This window comes from Barbatula barbatula (genome assembly GCF_947034865.1).
Source record: "Barbatula barbatula genome assembly, chromosome: 14".
Classification (NCBI taxonomy): Eukaryota; Metazoa; Chordata; class Actinopteri; order Cypriniformes; family Nemacheilidae; genus Barbatula; species Barbatula barbatula.
This window is the reverse complement of record NC_136777.1, coordinates 12,004,906-12,028,290: the sequence shown is the minus strand read 5'-3', so window position 1 is coordinate 12,028,290 and position 23,385 is coordinate 12,004,906. Positions and strand designations below refer to the sequence as shown.

General features: G+C 37.3%; 1 protein-coding gene across 1 annotated transcript in view; it reads left to right on the top strand.

Annotated features, from left to right (window-relative positions):
* Positions 1 to 23,385, top strand: part of atrnl1a (attractin-like 1a) — a 179,826-nt gene that overhangs the window by 77,063 nt on the left and 79,378 nt on the right. Inside the window, exons 23-26 of the mRNA XM_079472803.1 lie at positions 10,119 to 10,213; positions 10,565 to 10,643; positions 11,340 to 11,497; positions 23,192 to 23,253. Of these exons, the coding sequence (XP_079328929.1) occupies positions 10,119 to 10,213; positions 10,565 to 10,643; positions 11,340 to 11,497; positions 23,192 to 23,253 (394 nt within the window). The remainder of the gene's footprint in view (positions 1 to 10,118; positions 10,214 to 10,564; positions 10,644 to 11,339; positions 11,498 to 23,191; positions 23,254 to 23,385) is intronic.

The following is a 23,385-nucleotide window of genomic DNA, read 5'->3' as shown; positions in this document are numbered from 1 at the left end:
TAAGTAACTCACATATCTGATCTCTATTTTGCTCTCTCTCTCTCTCTCTCACACACACACACACACACACACACTTTGGGTTTCCATGTTTTACAGGGACTTTCCATTGACATAATGACTTTTATACTACAAACTGTATGTTCTATCCCTTACTCCCCACCCTCTGTTTTAACCAAACAGACATTGTAAAGATGATCGTAATTTATGAGCACAAGAAAACATATTTATTATTAGTTCTCCCAAAAATATTTTTTATGCAGAACACAAAAGAAGATCTTTTCAACTAAAAAACTGATTGCTAAATAAAAAGCACATTAAAATATAAAATGTTCATTTTGTATTGCCCGTAAACTTATCATGTCCTTATTTTATTTCAATATTTCTTAAATCACCGTCTCTCACACACACTTGCACATAGTACCTGTGTCAGTCCTGGATGTGACTAGATGCACTCAAACTCCCTTTTCAGTGTTCAGCAGGGTAAACATTTACAGCACATTGTGAATCCATGGAGAGCGGAGCAGATGGAAGCGTTTGCCTGTAACCCCTCATCAGGGTTCAATCACACAAGCATTCATCTCTACTGACGCTCAAGTGGCCAGCACAGCAGTAGCAGAATGCTACTCGTGCTGCTCGTGATGGCGTCTGTCTGCCACTGTGTGTGGACACCTGCCTTATAGGGCTTTATTTTTATTTGATCTATAGTAAAATGTCTACAGAATGCTCACAGCTGGGATGATTGAGGTTGATTGTATTGTAGTTTGTGGTGTTTTCAGAGAGAAAGATTATGCTCTGTTGATGTTATTGGGACAGTTGCACGTGTGTCAGGTAAATGATTAACGCGATGTGTAATTCAGCTGATATGTCTGTAAAGGGACAGTACACCCAAAAAAAAAAATTCTGACATAATTTACTCACCCTCGAGATGATCCAGATCTGTATGAATTACTTTGTAATGATGAACACAGAGATGTTTGGAAGGATGCTTGCAACCAAACAGTTCTTGGCCACCATTGACTTCAACAGAAGGCGCAGAACTGCTTTCCTACATTCTTTAAAATATCTTATTTTGTGCTCGACAGAACAAAGACATTTTTCCTTCTTTGGAAGTCAATGGTGACCAAGAACCGTTTGGTTAAAAAAAGCATTCTTCCAAATATCTTTTCATTTTATTAATTCATTTAAATAATTAAATAATGTAATTTTTGAGTGAACTATTCCACTAAATCAGGACATTATTGTAATGTTGAATGACTTCGAAGCAGTTATTTCTCCATTCGGTACATTCTCTTCCACATCTCATGGAACTTTCAAGAATTGTCCAATTCATATTTAATCCCAAAGCCAAAGTTGATTTTACTTAATGAAAATAGATCCTATTTTCGTGATCCTTAAAGGCTCCCAAATGTAACACTTTTACAACATGTAATATCAATCTTAGGAGTCCACAGAATGTTTCTATGAAGTTTCAGCTTAAAATACACCACAGATGTTGTTTTATACAACCCTACTTGTCAATTTTTGCCTGTGAGGAAACACAGGCTGTTTTGGTATGTGTCTCTTTAAATGCAAATAAGCTGCTGGGCTCCCCCCTTTCTAGCAGAAAGTGCAGGGCTGTGAGCAGATGCTTCCAACAACAAAACTGAAGAGAATGGTCATTAAGCGAATGAGAAACTCATCTTTAAAAACCAAACACATTGTTTTGTATAAGTGAGAGTGATGTACATAAGAAAATCTTTGTCTGAGTTTTAAAAACGGAGGATGCTGTATTCTGAGTGAATGCACTTTGCATTATGTCTTTACAACGAGCACATTGTTTTTATACGCGACAATACAAATGCGTCATATGTTTAAAAACTGAAAACATGACCCAATTATGAATCCTGCATTTATTATCATTCTTTCGTGAAGCATCCTGGTATAAAGTGACTTCACCTGATGTCTTCTGCACATTCCGTTGAAAAACGAAACGAATCCATGGCATTTTCAGAGGCTCAATGAGTCGATGTCGAGAGTAAATGAAGTCCATCAGCAGTCATAGGGAGGTCTCAATCAATGTGACGTCAGGTTACTGAGAGAATGCCAACAGCTCGTTCGAGAGGACAGTTGAGGTTTATTGGGATTTTTATTGTTCTTGTGTGGTTCTGTAATCACACACACCTGACGCACATATATGTTAAAACAACAATTAAAAGTGCATTTTCTGGATTGGGGGGCTTTAAGATTGCATTGTGACATTAGTGTTATGCCACATTTAACAAATTGTATCATTTTTCTTTTGATTTTAGGGTCAAATATGACAAACCAGACATTGCAGACTTGTGATATTTTATTTTATAGTCTGTAATCCCAGTAGCTGCATACTAGTTAGTTCCCATAGATCATAGGCTCAGTACTGAGCAAGCAGTCCGGTCTGATTCCCTTTACTTTCACCTGCTGTTCAGAAATGAACAGATGATTTTCATTGTAAACAAATATGATTGGCTTTTTTGGTAAACATTGTAGTTTTTTAACTGTGAGTCTATTAATCGGTTAAATCATGGCTGGGTCTGCTCCATATCTCTGCCTCTCCCGATCTCACGGAGTGTATTCTCAGTTGATGTTCAGAGCACTAGATGGCAGCCTAACAGCTCTATCTGTGACTGCATTAGTCTGGTCATAACTTTCTCGGATGACCACAAGACCTCCACAAGAAAATCACACGGTTCCAGAACACAGCTATCAGCTTCAGAGGGAATCAGCATGTGTGCTCTGAAAATGAATTTTAGCTCATCTAAACAAACCTCTTGAGACAGGAAATTAAACGAAGTCTGCACATATAAAAAACCCATGCGATATCATTATTCCTGTCAGCAGGGCATGTGATGCGGGGCCCTCCCTGGCTGGCGCTTTTCCTGTCTTAATATCAATCTGGGGGCCTATGTGATATTAAGTGCAGTGTTTCATTGGTCAAACACGCAATTCGAATTTAAATGGGCAAAGTCAATAGTAGTACATGTTTAACTACATGTTTATCTTTCCTGTAGCTCAGAGGCAAGAACATTGCGGCTTCGATCCCAGGGGATCGCACATACCTATGTATAAAATGTTGTACACAGCTTTGGAAGACATGTGCGTGCGTGACGGAGACGGTTGTGGCAGCTGTGTTTCAGCCGCGCGGAGTCCGTGCCTGAATCAATACTCCACCGTACAGGACAGGACGGTTTAAAATAATGTGCAGTCAGCGGTTTGCGTCGTGCTTTTCTAGCGATTGCCTCTCATGGGTTCTCTTTTCGCAGGAGAGGTGCGTTCATCGCCAACGCACAAGCATTTGCCGTTGCCGTTGCAACAAACAACAATACCTGTTTGTGATAGCGAGTAAAAATATCCTGCATCAGAGATCTGAATACAGCAAACAAATGCGCGTTTCAGATGTTTTAGATCACGCAACCGCAGCTCCCTCTTTCCACACAATACAGGCACACATTTTCCTCCACTGTCCAAAGCAGCATCAGGGTTAAACACGTGAAAAACAGTATGACTTTCATAGCTCAGATGATTATTTAGAATAAACTCATAAAAAACAACTAAAACACTAAAATCAATTCAAGATTTGTACATTTTTTATTAATATTTTGAACATGTCCCCTTGCCGCAGGGCCCACTAGAGGGTTGCACCAGTTCCACTGCCCAATGGATGGCCCTGCCTGTCAGTACTGTTTTCAGTCGGCTCAAAAATGTCATCTTGGACCAAATCTGACCGATGCAACCTGGCTCATGAACACAGGTTTCCATTGTATAAATGGAAACACTGATTGGTTTCAAAACTAAGCTCTACAGAGACCATTTGTGTACAGTCTTAGATAAGCACTACATATCCAAACGGCCTCTTTGTTTGTGTAAATGGACAGATTCATCACTAGGTGATCAATTCTGCTCTTATCTGCAATGTGTGCCACCTTGCCCAAACAGGCTCCTAAACACAACCTTATCTGCTGCACATCTGAGGTTTCTGCTGGTGACACAGACATTTTCGTTATCTACCGCATGACAAAAGCTCAGTGTTATGATTCATCAAGCTGACGCAGTTACACAGAAGATGGCTAGCTACGCCGCTTTAAAAGCACACGCAAAGCCTTTATGACCAAATCACACTCCTGTTCCCTGTATATGGAAGGATTCATTACCAATGCATTATTTATAGCTAAATCCAATGATTGGACACCATGACCTCCCCTCTAGTCTCTGTAGCACAATGCTTTATATTACTTCATGATTGATAGCCCAGTGCAGACTATCTTCCTGTGGTCAACAAATCCAATCCAGCATCTCTCCTTACATCTGACATTATGCACATTGTAAAGCACATTCTGTCATTTTTGATCTGTTGGTCATCAAAGTTGACACTTTTTACTTTTTATTGCATGATTTTGGGCTTTTTGTGAACAATTCCTCTGCGCAAAATTGTCTCTGCTATCTTAAAATGTGATAATGTGCTCTTCTTCTGAATCAACTTTCCACTTACGCCACAAACAGGCTGTTAGAAAATGTTAACTAAAATGTTAACACATTTCTTTGTCCTCCAGTAAAGAAAATTCTATCATTTATTCCCCCTCTTGTCATTTCAGTCCCATATGACTGTCTTTCTACTGCAGAACACAAAAGAAGATATTTTGATGAACGTTGGTAACTGAACAAGGCTGGCACCCTTTGACTTGCATTGGTTTTGTGGCCACACAATAGAAGTGAATGGCTGAAAGAGGTCAAAATACCCTCTTTTGTGTTCTGCAGAAGAAAGAAAGTCATACAGGTTTAAATGACAAGAGGGTAAATGATGACAGAACATGACATTTTTTGGGTGAACTACCTCTTAAACTGGTATGGTCTGCCTTCATTTCACAATCCAGTTATGTCCCACCTTACATTTAATTTTCTATCATCCTTTTTTAGTTAAATCTGTTAAGTTAAAGATGTAACAAATGTTTCTAACAGGTTACAATTTGACATCTAGGGGGGTTTTAGGCACACTTGGAAAACCCCTAACTACAGCACGTACCCTTGATTGTCTTGTTTTATTGACTTATTTAAGAACCACCAAGTTCAGGGTCAGGACCTACAAAGGTTCCCATTCCTTTTTTTAATGCTGAGCCAGATCTGAATTTGCAAACAGTGACGGCATCTGCTGTCAATCACGCTCGGTTAGAATAACCTCAGTGCACTGGCGTCTATGATTATATGACTGTTGAGTTTAGATTAAAACAGCTGTCCTTCTCCATTTCATGCTCCTTGTATAGCGAACCAAGCGCAGATTTATACCTCAGCCGCCCTGCTATCTGTCCAGCGCACAAACACACGTAAACAACCCAGCGACTACAAACAGCACCTCTCGCTCGGAGCGTCCAACTGTTATCTCCTACTTACACTGCTGACTTCAGTCTGTCAGTGTGGCTTTCATCACGAGTGCACAGTGATCCAGCTGTCCGGCTCCGAAAATATGCGGGCGGACGCGTTTGCTAATTTGACCAATTAAAGCCATGACGAGAAGCTAGTGCAGCGAGGCAAGTCTAGTTCCCTCAGGGAACGTCATGATATTTAGCCACTGAGTGGGATTGATGTTTATGCTTGTCTCTGTAACAGGCTAATTCCAGCGGCCTTGCACAGGCTAATGTCTGTTAGCGCAAGGCTAAACTCCACCATCAGAAATGGAAATGCTAATCTTGATGATAATTTGACTCACATTAATGATTGATAATTGAATGTCTACCCATTGATTTGCAAATCAATAGCTGTTTATTAAACAGTGCTTGACCTCTAGCGACTTAAAGGAATAGTTCACCCAAAATGAAAATTCTGTCTTCATTTACTCACCCTCCGATTTTCCAAACCTGTATACATATCATTGTTCTGCTGAACGCAAGAACGTATTTGGAAAAATAGGGGATGAGATCTATTTGGTTACTAATATTCTTGCAAATATCTTACTCCGTGTTTAGCAGTACAAAGAAATGTATAGAGGTCTGAAATGATAAGAGGGTGAGTAAATGAAGACAGAATTATCCCTTTAAGGGTCCTATTGGCATAAATAGTGTAGTTACGATTATGGCTGAGTGGTATATGACCCCATAGCCTTTGAAAAACAGAGTTATGACACTCGCATAGACATCTGTTGGAAGAATGGAAGGCCGAAGTAACTTGTGTCATGAAGTGACCAATAGTTCCAATCACTGCCCTGAAGCCCATTCATTTCAACGTCTCCCAACCGCATTTACTGTACAGTTGGCGAAATTTCTGCATGCTCATACATTTTTGCAAGTCGGTGGATATTCATATTATTCCCAGGCCAATATGTTGCTATAAATGTTGTCAGCGTAGTATTCAGTGTACACAATGTGCTAATATATTATTTAAATATATGCAAATATAGTTGCTGTTGTCTGTCCCGCAAAAATCCATTCAAATATGTTGACAGCACGGATTTGTTTGGAACTATTGAGCGCTCCAAGAACCACGTGACCACACGGCGGCGAGATCAAAGGGTGTCGCAACTCTGTTTTTCAACGGCTTTGGTATATGACTATTAATATATACCATATATTAAGTATAAACCTGGGTTTGTAAATATGAGGGCATGCCTAACTTACATGCAGAGCTTCTGGATATTAGATCAAGTGAGACGGCAAAGAAACATTGAGAAAGGAATCCATATTTTATGATAGTCAGGCAGTCTATCCTTCAAGTGATGGGATTTGCTCATTAATTCGTAACAGTGCACCTCATCCAACATTAGCATCAACACAGAATCTATTTTATGAGAGAGCTTATACCCGCTACACCGACATGAAGCAACTTCAGCCCAAATCAAAGCCTGTTTCAGACAAATGAAATATCAAGATCAGTGTTCCACCAGGCAGACAGACACTACCAGACATCCTCGGGCTCCTCATCAAGATCTAATCAAGCATTTTGCCCAGACAGCTAAATAGTTTTAGACAGGCTGCTTTGCGCTTGCAGACAAGGACACTTTATTTGGACATTTCAGAATTTCACATTTCTGAAAGTATTTCTGTTGGCTTCTTCTCCTAGATGTAGAAATCTTCAGCAGTCAGGACAATTGTTACAGGACATGACTGAATAAGGATTTGTTGCTTCACTTTTCATTAGATTCTAGTCTTGATTAACTTGTGCATGTTTAAGATAATCTAAGTATTTTGTAGAGGTATTTTGTCTGTCTTGCATATCTAATGTGTTAAGTATCGTTTGTATCACACTAGTCACACTGGAGATACTGAAAGCAAGTCAAGCCATTGCATTGTGGGTCGCATTTATTTACACAGTCAGTTCTGGCTGCATACGGCACATTTAAGCTAATGTATTACATTACAGCAAACAGAAAACCCAGCAAACAGAAAATGCATTTGGGTCAATGACGATTTTCGACATGACAATCTTAAAATACAAATAAATAATAATATTTATGATAGTTATTCAAACATTAAGAATGTGGTGTACACATGAATTATTGAAACTTATATATTTAATTCGTTTTTGGGTAAATATGTTATCTGTTTTAAACATTGTTTTGAGTCTAATCTGGGTGGAGTCTTGTGCAAAAAATGCTAATTATTTCAGCTTTTTAATCAAAGTTATGCATTTTTTTAAGAAACCTACCCACGACTAAGAGGTGATAAAAAGGAAAAAATTAAGATAGAAGAAAACTTCACAAAGCAGAGACTTTCATTTGATATATTGTTCGGCCATATATTCATTACAAAAATGTACTGTGAGCGATACATTTTTAGTGAAAATGTGAGAAACGCTGGCTGTCATTAAAAAAGGCTGGAGGGGGAAGAAAAATGAAAATGAATACATTTCCCTGACATGCTTAAAAGTAGGGTTCATTTTGTCAGCTTTAGTTTTTTTTGTGTGTCTTAGTTTTAGTATATACAAATATACTTTTTTTGTTTTTATCTTATTTAGTCATCCATGTCCTGTTTTTTACTTAGTCAAGTTTAGTGACTCTTTCTTACTAAATGTCTATGCATTTTCGTCTCACTATAAGTGGTATGACTATTGTCGATGTCATTGACCCATATACGAGTACACCATACTGAAAACTAGTTTTAGTTGTATAGTGGGATACCATATTTAACATCCCTAGAACGTTACCCAACAGCATGAACACAATTTCGATTGTATTTTGCAAGTCTAATATGATTTGTTGTTTGCATTAGATCTGGACAAAAAGGTGTTTGCTACATCTTACCTTAAATAGCCACACATTTAAATATATGTTGTGCTTAATTATGTGGAGTGCCTTTGGAGGATAATAATGTTTGACTGCGCGCAAAAAGACTGAATTCACTGATAATTTGGTGGTGGTTTTCAGCTCATTGCATTCCATGTGAATCTGCATATATTTAGCGTCAACGTGTTATTTAAAATCAGCATGCTATTTTCTTTACTGCTTCTAAAAAAGATGACTCCAGATGTCCCTAACTCTCTGCTGTTCTCATTACCACCAACAAGGTGTTCCAAAATTGAGGATGATAACGTTTATGGTAGGAGACATTAAATGAAATGCCCAGATCCCATTTACCAGGGATGGCTTTCGGTTATTGCTTCATTTCAGACCTCTGAACCTGAAAATGAAATGTGTTCTGCAGATTGTTTAAAGGAAAATATACTTTGGGTTGTCAGGACCTTTATTTGAAACTATTATGAGGGCTTTATTAGGTTGTGTATTTTAAGTAAATGTATGCGGTTTGCAAACAGAGCACGTGAGTTTCTCATAATGTCGATTGCCACGAGAATGTCTTCAGGTGGCTTGTGGTGTATGTTCGTTGGTTCTAATAGATGGCTGAAATAAATGTTTTACGCTCATGTGATACAAATTTTACTGTGAACTGTATAATTCAGGGGCAGTTTGATTTAGCATGCATTTAATTTGCATGAAAGCAAACATGTTGAAACGTTTGGTATTGGCGTTTGTTTGTTTTCTCCATGCGTTTGTTTGTGTGGTGAATTTTATACTTGGTGAACTCTTTAGAAGCGCAAACAAATGCAGTCATAAAGGGACTGTATACACTGTTTATGGAACTATGCCTTACACTCTTGAAAATACAGATATTTAAAAGGTACTTCACAGCGATGCCATTGAAGAACCATTTTTGTTTCCACAAAGAACCATCTCTTTCTTACTTTCTTATAATCTGAAGAACCTTTTTTCGCCACAAAGAACGAAAATGTTAAAGGTTCTTTTATGGAACCAAAGGGTTCTTCTATGACATCGAAGAACCTATTGAAGCACCTTTTTAAAGAGTGTAATATCAAAAAGCATCAGTATATATGTTTTCTTTCGTCTCTGTTCTGTTTAGAATTTGAACAGATTTCTTCTACTATTAATTTGATGTGTTTTTGTGCTTTTTTTCCTGAATGAACACGGTCACACTTCAGTATGGGGGCAATTCTCGCTATTAACAAACCATTAACTACGACTTTTTCCTCAATAAACTCGTCATATGTTGCTTATTAATAGTAAGTAAGGTAGTTGTTAGGTTTATGTAGAATAAGGTCATGCAGAATATGTGCTTTCTAAGTAGTAATAAACAGCCAATATGGAAATAATAGGCACGTTAATAACAACTAGTTAATAGTGAGAATTGCCCCCTATACTGAAGTGTTGCCATGAACACTTGTAAATGACTCATTGTTAAGTGATTGTAAAATTGATTTTGTCAAATTTGGAAAGGTCATAAATGATGCCACATCTGCTTCATCTTTTTGTTTAATCATGTCAATGACAGTTCAGTGATTTCTTCTCATGATGTAAGTTTTGACTCACTGGACAATCAAATCAATTCTATGTCTTCTGTCGCTGTTTAATCATAATTCATCTTCACAATTGAATCAGACACAGTGACCTTAAGTTGCTCATACAGATGTGAACTGTCAAAAAGTATTTCATTTCATAACCGGCAATCTTGCCAGTTTGGGTTTGACTTTGAAGAAAAGCTCAGTCAAAGTGGTTGCCTTGACATTCTATTAACAAAATTAAATCTATTCTCCTTATTTTTCAGCTTAAATAGTTTGGTATGTGGTTGATTCTTGGTTGTGAGTAAAATTTGTGGTTTTTTTTGTAGATCATCTTCTGATAGACTACCAGTTCACCTTCAGTCTGCTTCAGGACGATGATCAGCACTACACAGCCATTAATTTCATGGCAACACCGGAAGAGGTCAGTCATTTTACATCCACAAATCGAATAAAGTGCTTACAAAAACAAGACTCCTGTGTGGCTTCTAGTTTGTATTTTTACAAAAACATACTGTATACTTTACAACAGTTTGCACATCTTTATTTAAACATCTGCACACTTTCCAAAAGCATCAGTCTTGAATAAAAGAAAGGGTAGTTTTCTCTATACAAGCTGCAAAATAAACGATGGATAGTCTGTATGTTTGTGGCTGCATTACGCTGTCATTAATAGATGTCATTCAAAACGTTGTTTAGCTCTAATATGGAAACAGACCGTGCTAGAACTATAAATCTATTTGAGAGTTTTTACATGATGCTGTTTATTTTCCAGACCAACAAAAACCTGGATATGTCTATTAACGCATCAAACAACTTCAAGCTCAACGTCACATGGTCTCTTGGCTCCACAGGTATTGTGCTAAAGTACAGTTTCATATAGTATTGTATTTCATGTCATAGTTCAGAAAAAGCTCAAATAAATAAATTGTTCTGGGTGAACAAAATATGGAGCAGCAATTTGGGTCCACTTGCCAGGGCATTGAAAAAATGTTCTGCGATTTCAATTAAGATAAACATTTGCCTGTGCACAGTGAGCAGGGTTTATATCTTAAGCGAATTGAGTTGCTTTTTGAATAAACCTCTGAGCAGATGTGGAGAACTGTTATAAATTGTGTTGAAGACATAGATAAACCAGACTCCCCGATGTTATCCATGCTCTCTGTGAAGCCATGAGAATAGCATTGCAGATGTTTGAGGGTTAGTTTTACTGTCACAAAAGCATATTTGGTAAATATTTAACTCTTAGCTCAAGTGGTTAAGTGTTATGTCCATTTTGCATGGTGATGAATGCATACTGACTGATGCGCATGTTTTGTGGTTGGAGATTGCTGTATTGTGATTTGTTGTTGGTCTTTTAGTGACTTAATTGTATTCACAAGAACCAAGATAGAAAAAACTGCTTTGCATTATTAGTGTTCGGTTTTAACCACAATGTTATGCCATATCTTTCACTACCAACAGTTAGCCATGTATAGTGTTTTTGCATGCCAGTGCATTGTTTGCAGACACACATGCAGTATGCTGATGCTGTGTTTTTTCCTCTATAGCGGGTACAATCTCAGGAGAGGAATTCCCCATTGTGTCCAAGACTAACATCAGAGAGTACAGAGACAGCTTCTCCTGTGAGAAATTCTCCTTTCCCGCAAATCCCAACATCACGTTTCATGTCTACGTCAGCAACTTTTCATGGCCAATCAAAATACAGGTACGATCAGATATAGTGCCGGACTTCCTGCTGTCATACATATTTGTGCAATGTAATACTTTTTAAAGCAGCTTTTTCTCATTTCTGACATACATATACAATGTCATTAACTCGTGCTCTAACTTTTTATATCTTTAATGTGCCCATTCTGTCCTGTGGTCTTTGTGTATTACATAAAGTACAGTACAACAATGTCATTTTTTAAGAAATCGGTTTATTGCATGATAAAAATGTTATATACCAACATTGTTCAGTCAAATGACTTTGACAAGTTTGGCATTAGTGACTGCTGCATGTCTTTAGATGTAGATTTCTAAGAGCTCATGTACTTTGACAACTAACTACAAGGCAAACTTGTTGACATTTTATTTATAGAAAAATGAAAGTCTAATCATTTAGAATCATTGATTTTATGTTGGGATGAAAGGGAAATAGGTATTGATCTGCCATGTATAATTTATTTATCTGATTCTTTGTTCTACGCACAATTAGCCCACTGTCAGAAAAATAAAGGTTTTGGCATTGTCATTTGTAGAGAACATGACTTTTGTAGTTATTAAACATTAGATTCAATTAGGGTCATTTACGAATAGTGATTCCTTACTCACTCACTCACTCACTACCTTGATCATTCATTTGATCACTCACTCACTCACTCATTTGATAACTCGATCACTCACTCACTTACTCGATCACTCATTTGATAACTCGATCACTCACTCAATCAAATTCATGAATAGTGATTCTTTACTCACTCACTCACTCACTCACTCACTCACTCACTCGATCACTCATTTGATAACTCGATCACTCACTCAATCAAATTTATGAATAGTGATTCTTTACTCACTCACTCACTCACTCACTCACTCACTCACTCACTCACTCACTCGATCACTCATTTGATAACTCGATCACTCACTCAATCAAATTTATGAATAGTGATTCCTTACTCACTCACTCACTCACTCACTACCTTGATCATTCATTTGATCACTCACTCACTCACTCATTTGATAACTCGATCACTCACTCACTTACTCGATCACTCATTTGATAACTCGATCACTCACTCAATCAAATTCATGAATAGTGATTCTTTACTCACTCACTCACTCACTCACTCATTCACTCACTCACTCACTCACTCAATCACTCATTTGATAACTCGATCACTCACTCAATCAAATTTATGAATAGTGATTCTTTACTCACTCACTCACTCACTCACTCACTCGATCACTCATTTGATAACTCGATCACTCACTCAATCAAATTTATGAATAGTGATTCTTTACTCACTCCCTCACTCACTCACTCACTCACTCGATCACTCACTCGATCACTCACTCAATCAAATTTATGAATAGTGATTCTTTACTCACTCACTTGATCACTCACTAACTCGATCACTCAATCACTCACTCACTCACAACCTTGATCACTCATTTGATCACTCACTCACTAACTTGATCATTAATTTGATCACTCACTACCTTGATCACTCACTCACTCACTCTCACACTCACTCACTCACTCACTCACTCACTTCCTTGATCATTCATTTGATCACTCACTACCTTGATCACTCACTCACTCACTCACTCACTCACTCAATAACAAAACCAGAATCATCACCATCATTTTCAATACCATCACTATAATGGACAACATTAGCAAGAGAAATAACTGTAAATATCTTCCTTTAGATGTGATTTTGACTGCAAATCTTCGCAAGACTCTTAAAGCCATCATGGCTAAATAAGACACTGAGCATAAACCATTATGTGTTCTGCAAAAATATGATGTTTAATGATCCATACGTCTGCTTTGTCCTCATCAATTATTTGGAGTGCTTTTAAAAAGCTGACAACTGTACAAAATGTCCTCATTCTTTTAATATTCTCAGTTATGAAGCTGAAGTAGACTTTTAAGTGTCCATTGCACAAACTGTTCAGATAAACAAGAACATCTGGTAAATGTAACATTTTTGACATCTGCTTGTTGAAAGAAAGAAAACCAGAATAGATTACAGAATATTTAAAATTGTAAAAGTACACAATGAAAATTCCATTACAAGTTATAAATCACCAAATCCAAAACGACTTCAGTAAAAGTCTTTGAGTATCTGATGTTAACAGTATTTGAGTTTTTTACTGCCGGCTGCAGTCATGTCCTCTTCCCACTTAAAACACCAGTGATGTCAACTACCTGATAATACACTTGTATTCACATAAAGAAGCCATGTTGACAAGTTTTATTTTGTAAGGGACAAAATGCACAAGATAAACTCAAACAAGAAACAAGAAATAAACTGCTGCCGTAAAGATATATTTATGCCAAAAAAATCTGAACTAATTACATTTACTCCAATGCTTTACACCACTGGTCTGCAGAGTGGAAATCTGCTTTCAAGTCCTTGCACTGCTATCCATATTACACATGAAGGCTTTTGACAGATGTTTCTGCTGGTATAGTCCCTGAGTCAGTCGACACAGTCATCCATGTTCCCAGCATCCCTCAGTCTCATCCTGCTGTGCGACTGCACCGTGGCCTGCTAGTATCAGCCACATATTGATTGTGGCTGCGAATCATTCCCATTAATGCAGTTTTACCATAGCCACATAGAGATGAGATAGTAACATGAGCCTTTAAATGTTCTCATCAGGAACCCACTGCCACAGTCAACTATAGACTTGTGAGTAACCTGAGAAGAACCGTTCCCCCGGCTCTGACCTTGATCATGTCTGATAGACATCCATGTCTTCCAAACTATGTTTTAAAGCTTTCAAAACAAGGCAAATTCAATTTGTTGGCTTGTTTTGTGCATAAAGAGAAAATAATATTTCCTCTTGCCAGTTATGCTTGAAATCATGATTCATGTTTAGATATTTTCTTTTAAATTTATGATTTTATTTATTAACCTGAAACCATATGTAAAACCACTTAAACGAATCTGACTCCTGGTGGGATTTAAAAAATGCCATATGTATTAAACATGTATATATATATTTTTTATTAGAAAATGAATTATTAAGCACAAGGAGTTTTCAAAATGTTCACAGGAAGATCCTCTAGATGTTTTCCCTTATTCTCTCTTTGTTTTTGGTCCACCTACTTTTTAACCCGTGCGCTCATGCCTGTCTGTAAAGGTTATGCGTGGTTGCGAGTACATCTAATACAACAGATCATTTATATATCGTCACGCCGCCACAATTGAAAAGGGTCTTCTTTATGAGTGTTAATAGTGTAGGTCAAGGCTGTCGTGTCCCATCCACAGGCTGTGAGCGGAAACACACACACACACACACACACACACACACACAGGAGAGGGCGAGTGGGGATGAGAGATGTGCCGCTGCTAGCCCTGTGGCTGGAGTGTGTTGCTGACAGAGGAGTGATTGGTATCACAGTTGGAGCTATGTGCTGCATTCATCACCCTTTACTTTCTCACTGGATACAGTCACTCTCTCCTTCTTTCATTTCTTTTATTTATGTCATGCCAGACTTTGGCAGTGACTCTCCGTGTACAACTGATCTCACAGTTTGTTCATCATCAACCACGATGCAGCCCTTACGCTATATAGTGTATATAAAAATAATGTACTATTTATAGGTATGTGCTCCGGTTTTTCTTTCATTCTGTGAACTACTGACAATAGTTCTACCAAATTTCAAATAAAAATACTGTTTCCATTTGCATTTATTTGCAGAAAATAAAACCTGGAGAAACAGGTCTAAATAACACAAAAGATGCTCTGTGTTTTTTCAGTCCTCAAATACTGCAAAGAAAGCAAGTTCATATTCACTTTTAAGCAATGCAACAGTCATTTTTGCACATGTTATAAAGTTATCTATATATATCTATATAAAGATATATTTTCATGGTACTGTCATGCTGTCAGTCTTTCTCATTGCTGTTAGATGACTTTATGTCATTCCTGAGGTTTGATTTTGTTCAAATTAAACAGACACCGGACTAGACTGGCCACAATACATGTATATTTAGAAATGCTTATTTAATGAAAATTTGGGATGGTCTCTGATTGGTCAGAAGGCCAGAGTGCCTATTCTCACACTGTTTGCACTATTGCAAATGTGCACATTGCATTTATTATATTATCAATATTTCATCTTATTAATCGTAAATCTTACGATTTACGATTAAGCGATATGTCACCATTTATGACATATCGCTTATTGCTCCCAGAACTCTTTGTAAGTCGCTTTGGATAAAAGCGTCTGCTAAATGACCTAATGTAAATCTTTGCTTGTGGTTTAGCATTACCTGGTTATCAGGTTTAATCCAGATCAAATGAGCACGCTTCATCTGACTCATAAATTAGTAACAGTAGGAGACTCAAGATAGAGGTGAGTAATACTGATCTGCTCTGCTCTGGAATGGCTTCCCCAGCGATGAAAGCATTTCCTGCCCTCGCTCGCACTGCTCCCCCCGGGGCGATCTCTCCAGTGTTAGAATGACATCAGCTCAGAGCTCAGGGCTGGTTAGGGGCAGATCAAGAGGGGGTTTGTCCATCCTTGTGGAACTGACTTATGTACCGCACCCCTCCGGTATATCTCATCCGCAGCGGGTTGCTCTCTTGACCACTTTATGTGTGTGCGGACGTTGCATGGTTTTTAAAATGAGAAAATTGGACTTGCAAATGAGCAAAGGGGTCTAGTTTTGGGGATTTTGAATTACTTTAATGTTTGCCACAGATTCATAAATCAAATTCAGTGGCATTCACAGGAGGGGAAGCGGTGATTTTGATTCTGTTTCGTTTTCATGTGGCAGGTTGGAATAGTTGATATTACATTACAACACAGAACTTTTCATTATTGAGGTTACATCTATACCTTCTGTGTCTTCCTACAATATTTTAATATGGCATGACAAAAAGGATCTCAAAAGGATCAATCCATTAAAGTAAATGCAGCGGTTCAGTTTCTCCTCAATGTTTATAATGTTCCTCTCTAGCAACACTCCTCTCTGCAGTGTTTTTGTCTTCGATCCCATGGCCCTGCTGATTGGATGACTTTCCGTACGGCATGGCCTCAACAGCTGTCGTGGTCCTTCTGGAATATGGAATGGAGGGATGATTTGATTTGCTGTGAACACAGAAGTCACTTATTTTTCCCAGTGCAGTGGACATCATTAAATCGAATGCCTTTGGTAATCTCATTTCTGACAGACATAGTGCGGTGCACCTCAGCCTCTGTCGTTCTCAGACATCTGTGCGAGTCTCTTTGGATAAAGGGAGAATTAAAAACGGTTAGCCAGAAACACTGTGCTGCTATATCTGTTTATAGCTTTATCACAGCAGATTGGCTTTCATGAGGGTGAAACGTGATAGGTGAAGCTAAGTGCTCAGTGCGAGATGACTGTTTCAGCAGGGATTACTTCATATGCTGTGGCTGAAATCACTCACATGTTCACTTGTTTCCTAAATGACACATAGTGAAACACTCTATAGGGAAAATGAGTGGTTAAATCTGACTCGAGCATAAATAACAGAATTAAAATTGTATGGATTTTTGCATGACATATTTTTGGTAAAATTGCCTATTTGTTTACATTGATTAAAAATGAGAGTACAAATTAAAAAAGATCTGTTGGGATCAAGCCACCATATAGGGAATAGGGGTCTAAAATTGCAGCTCTGCATTGACGTTTTTAGTATGTGTAGTTCTTGCACATACACAGCAGGGTTTTTAGTGGCTCAAAATGAACTTGATGTCGTGCCGTCCTGATCTCGTAGGGCTACCTTTAAGTGGCTTAGACGAACAAGTTCAAAAATTTTAAGTAAATGATAATTATTAAAGTACATAAAACATTACATTTATTCAACCATACAGAAAAGCTGTTTTAAATCAAATATAAGCTTTCTAGACTTTTCAGCCCACGACAGCCAACGGAGTTGCTAGTTGCTAAGCTCTTTCTCATCCTGCGCATTGGCTAGTGCGAGGGTGCCCAATCTGAGCCCTTGAAGTGAACTGTTTGAAGGGTGTAGGGCATTACTCTCTCTCGCATTTGGAACTCTCTTCACAAAGGGAATGACATGCCAAATGTTACCTTGACAACACCACACGTGCACGCTGAATCCAGCGCTCGTTTTTTAATACTTCTTGTTGAATATTGAGTAATTATGTCTTATTTCAACTTGTTTTTTCACTCCGCTTGGTATTAATATTCAGGATTCAGGAAATTAGCTATTTTTAAACATATTTACATATTTTCCTATAAAATAAATGAACTTATATTAGATTTTAATCATCTTAAATGATAATTATCACTGGCAAAAATAGTGTAAAACAAATACAAACGAAATTATTTTACTTGCATTTGTAGGTAGACCTAATATCAAAATCCTGCACCATATTTGCTTCCAAATGCCTTGCGAGTCCTCGTAATCCAATATCACTTGATCACAAACGGAACTCACTTCTTTGAAGTGACCATGGCATTTGCCCTTCGCTTATGGACTTCTGAAAGTGCCCTTCGCAAAGGGATTCAGGCGTTCACTTCGTTCGGAATGCCCCCGCAAATGGCATCCCCTACGCGGCGGGCCCTCCGAGGGGGCATAAATGCCGTTTGAAAAATGCCCAAGATCTTCAGGATTACTAGAAAAATAATAAAGGCGGTGTTTTTAGAAAGGGTTGAAGCTGAACTGCACAGGACGGCAGATCTCCAGGAGAACGAATGGGCACCCATGAGCTAGTGACAGAATAGTTTTAACTCTTTAAATAAATCGGTTCAAATGAGTCATTGCTTTGCGAGTCGTTCGGATCGCAATGTCCCTTCATACTGGCAAACACTGTGTCCAACGCTGATTCAAAGAGCCATCCGCACAGCTTAAAACATTAACCCCCCAAAAAACACATTTATCTGAACAGCCGTGAAATGCAACTAATACATAGCTCCTAATATAGCTTTTTAGATGGAACGTAATGCAATTCTTCACTATGTGCTGTTTTATACACTTTTATACGGTATCTCTTAGATTCAATCATAGGCCTCCAGTCTTTAAATTTTGTCTGTATAGAGTATATCTTGAATCAACAAGGACAGAGAAAAAGACAAGAGCCTGTATTTAGCTGGCTAGCAATATATAGCTATAATGCTCTTTTATATCCTCAAAGAGCTCTTTAATGGAGTGGACTATGCTGATAATGAAATAGCGCCTCCAGTGTGGTGTAATGCTGCAAGTGCAATCCATTGGGCACGAAGTTGGCCAACAATTGTTCTATGCAGGAAAAACCTGGTAACTGCATGGTAAATGTGAAGTGCTGTAGTATGTGTAGTGTTGGCTTGTCCAATATGTAAATGTAATGTAGATAAATGAATGGTGTACGAGTCCTCGTTGTGTACGGTTTAATTTGACTGTAATGTATGTATTACAAGCGCACAATTAGTTTGTTCCACCTCAGATAATATAGGTGAGCCACGTCTCTGCATGTGGTGTTTCTGAGTGACTACAAATCTGTTGCTCATTTAAATACTTTAGGTGTGCATAATATTCAACTAATATTTCAATGCAGTCATTAGGTTCACTTATGAATATGTTAACACACCATCTGCAGCACTACCGATCTGCTTTCTCTCTCCCCTGCGTCATTTCTCTGCCTCACACGTCCAGTTCAAGAGGTCAGATATCACACCCAAAAGCCTTTTAATGCTCTTCTAAGCTGCAGGATCAACTATCTTCCCGTGGACTCAAACATACACAAACTTTTTCGTTGCAACAGCATGTTGTTCACTGACCACTGCGGAGGGGTAGCAGTGTCCTCTCCTCACCCTCGGGTTTTGATATTCTCCTCAGAGGATTGTTCTAGTAGCGCTTCAACAGCTCTTTCTGCTTTTATCTCCAGACCTTACGGACCTTTGATTCTCCCTCATTCTGTTGAGTCTTAACCTAAGGGTTCTTGGACCTCAAAGGTGGTATTGAACTCTAAAAAGCAGAGCCACTCAATAATCACTTAGCCTCTGATCTCTAAACAATTATGGTCTAGTGATGGCCACATTTAAACTCTAATGCTAATTTTCATGAGCTCTTCAGCGTCAAAGCACCATCGTTGAGCTTCGTGCTTCTGAAGCTTCAGGCTATTTCAAGTGTCAGCTGCCCTAGAATATATGAATTTTACACCTTTTACATTACAATATTTTATTCACTTTTTGGACCTCCATTACTACCAGATAGTGTCATTGCCATGTGCGGCAGAGCAAAATGTCAGGATAGACACTTTGGTCTAGGAGGTGAATGACCTTGTAATTGACGTACATAGTTCGCTATTAGCCGTGTTAAGTACAAGCCATAACAAGTCTTTTAATGTGCACTGGCCTTTTGCAAGTGCAGCTCCATTTTCACATTAGCAAACATATTTTTGACAGATTTAAGATTTTACGAATGTGGATTTGCTTAGCAAGGAACTTTTCTTGAGTGTTTTGCCTGCCAAACTGTTCCTCGGTATAGAATTAGCAGCTAAATGTAAATTAGATGTGTAAGGAAAACATTTCAGGATAATTGAGTGCTAATGCAATATCAAGTCTGCACATTAACTATTGAAGAGTATGAACTTGGATTTATCACAAGTTTTGTTCCCATTTTCCAGAAATTCAAAAAAGACTAGAGGAAGTCTATTGACATAATCACACATTTTTTATTACATATTATGGTTGGGCAGATATATAATCTAGTTCACTGCGTGTATAATTGTTCTGTGACTCAATTGGTATTTAATAGATAATACTAATAAGTATTCAGTAAGTATTTATTAATAAAGATTTTTTTAATTGTCCGCTGGATATCTTTGGAAAAATCTGGATGGGAAACAAGGCTTGTATAATGACAGTCACAGAGGTGCACCTCTGTTTAACCGAGCTGATAGGTATTAAATACTTGCTTATACACAGATCATTTTTTCAGGTTGATTTTGATTGGGATGTGACCAGTGATGCCTATTTTGCAACAATTCCTGATGTTATAGCTGCTGTGAGTAAAGCTTATAGTCCCACAACAACAGGTCTGCCACAAGCCAATGAGCTGTTTAATATACTTTTATACGGTATCTCTTGGATTCAATCACAGGCTTCTAGTCTTCACATTTTGTCTGCATATATCTTGTAACAACAAGGTCAGTGAAAAGACAAGAGCCTGTATTCTGCTGGCTAGCATAAAGGTATAATGCTCTTTTATATCCTCAAAGAGCTCTTTAATGGTGTGGATGGAAAAATGCTGTCGATGGAGAAAGACACCATAAGAAACTTTTTGATTGTTTTATTGTTATTATTTTTATTGACAAATAACAACAGGCCATTAAGCAGATGACTGAATCGACTTAATATTCCAATGCCAGTTTTCGACAAAAAAAGTGAGACTTGCGCTCAAAATAAATAAAAATAAAACAAACTTGATTCAAGATATGTAATCTGGAAAAACTTTTTGTTATTTTTACATAATTAAGCTTTTTTGTAGGGCTGTTAAACGATTAAACATGATTAATCGCATCCAGAATAAAACGTTGTGTTTACGTAATATATCTATGTGTACTGTAAATATTTATTTAGTATTTATAAACACAAAAACACACATACATGTATATTTAGTAAATATTTTGATATATTTATTTATATCTACCAATAATGACACATAACATTTATTTAAAAAATCTTAAATATGCATCTATGTGTATACATGCCTTTGTGAATGCAAAATTAATATGCACAGTAAACAGACATATATTATGTAAACACAAACTTCTGAAATCTGTCTTTCTTTTAAGATGGTCAAATATTTTTATTGAAAAATCAAGACAAATCTGATTAAGAAATATTTACTTGCATTACAGATGTTAAACATTTAACCAGTTGTTAAATAATCCGATTTGACGTGTATGGAATAGTTTTAGCGTAGTCTAGACATTTTTTTGATACTCCTATCAACCCAGTATGCTGTTTACATTGAAGGGCTGTATTTAGGTGGGGGGGAGGTGGGGTATAGAGAGCACTTCACTTAAGGTAATAGCTCCAGGCACTAGATCACCCCACTAATGGCCAGTCTCGCCAGCCAGAAAAATCTGCTTTTTCCAACACTTTCTTTCTCTTACTTTTTGATTGTCATGCACTTTCACTGCAAAAAAGCAAATGCCAGTAAATCACTTAAGGACTGACCATTCCCCTGACATCAAACTACACACAACACACACCTTCCACTCACTCCATCTAACCTAATGTTTCTCTCTTCCAGAAATGAAAGCACATTTACAGCTATTTAGATCTTAGTCACCTGAACATTATGAACATAGTCACATTTGCCTTCATGACAGAGAGGCTTCACATGTGATGCATTTGTGTGTGTGTGTGAATGAATAATCACCTCTATATTAACTTCTGTGTATTTACAGTGCCAAAAAAAAAATCCCTAACTCAAACTAAGTAAACACAATTTGTCGCCTGAACTTTCAAAACACGTCACGTGAACTTTCAAAACACGAAAAATAAATCGCACTGATAACATTTGACATTTACAAATCAATCCAAAAATGACATTTTCTTTTATCAGACGGTCGATTTCTAGATGTGATGGAGTACAGTTTAGGGTTTAGATGGCTTAAGTCAAAGAATTATATATTGGATTCTCATAAGCAATCGATGTGAGTGGCCTCAGATATTGAAAAGGCAAATCATTTGGTCATGTATCTAAACTAATCAGATAATGGACAGGAACACATGATCGTATTTCTGGTCCCGGCTGCGACAGCTCAGAAATCAAGTTCATTTTATAAAACTCATTGTTGGATTGTACACCTTATGCAAAGAAAGGGAGAGACATGTAATTCCACCTGAGCTATAGTGATTCAGGTACACTTATGTATGAGAACAGGTAATGTTATGTAAGGAATTAAACATTCCAGAGACTTTGATCCATTTAGGGTTACTTGATTGGTCATTATTGGGAAGTAAGAAGTAAGATTTTTATTGTAATCGTTTTTTTAATTAGTTAACTTTTCATTACTTTATAATGTTAAATTTAGTACTTTGATAATACAATGGCAAGCCGCTGTCTTTGTTTCCCTTCTGTTTTTTATGTCTTTTAGAATATTAAATACTGTGAAATGAAGTGGAAATATTGTGTGTGGGAAAATTCATGCTGCTTGCCAAGTTTTAAAAAAAACAATATGCCATATTTTAATAAATGGCTCGCATGTCAAGTAAAAATTATTTTGATTAGATTTTTTTTTTATTGCTACAGTTTACACAGCACAGCCCAGAACAAATTCTAGTTAAATTGGATCAACAACATAAACACTTGATTAAATGTCAAATGTATTACACACCATCTGTTTTTTCTTGTTTTTTTATGAAGCTTTAAAACATTTTCTGTCAACTAGCCCATTACACATAGCCAACTCTTTATCTCTAAATTTCACGCCATGTGGTAATTGATTATAAAATGTATTGAATTAAGACAGTATACTGTAAAATGGTCTGTTTTGTTTATTAAAACAAGTATTTGTTTAATAAAACTGTATTTTTATCTATGACGATGAGGCTCAAAATCATTCATGCAATAATCTAGACAAATTCACAACAAGGTTTTAAGAAATAAAAATCCTAGACGATGCTGTGCGTAAATATGGTAGCAATAAGTAATAAAAATCTCATAGCTCATACTTATCATATTCTTTTTTCCACAGATATCCTTCTCTCAGCACAGCAGCATTATGGACCTGGTCCAGTTCTTTGTCACATTTTTCAGGTATTCACACTTTATTCTTTACATTATTGTATCACTTGCATTGATGGGTTAAATACATTTTACAATTGCATGGTTTAATTTTCAGTTTGGTTGGTAGTTACATGTGTTAGAAAACGCCATAGTTATTGTACA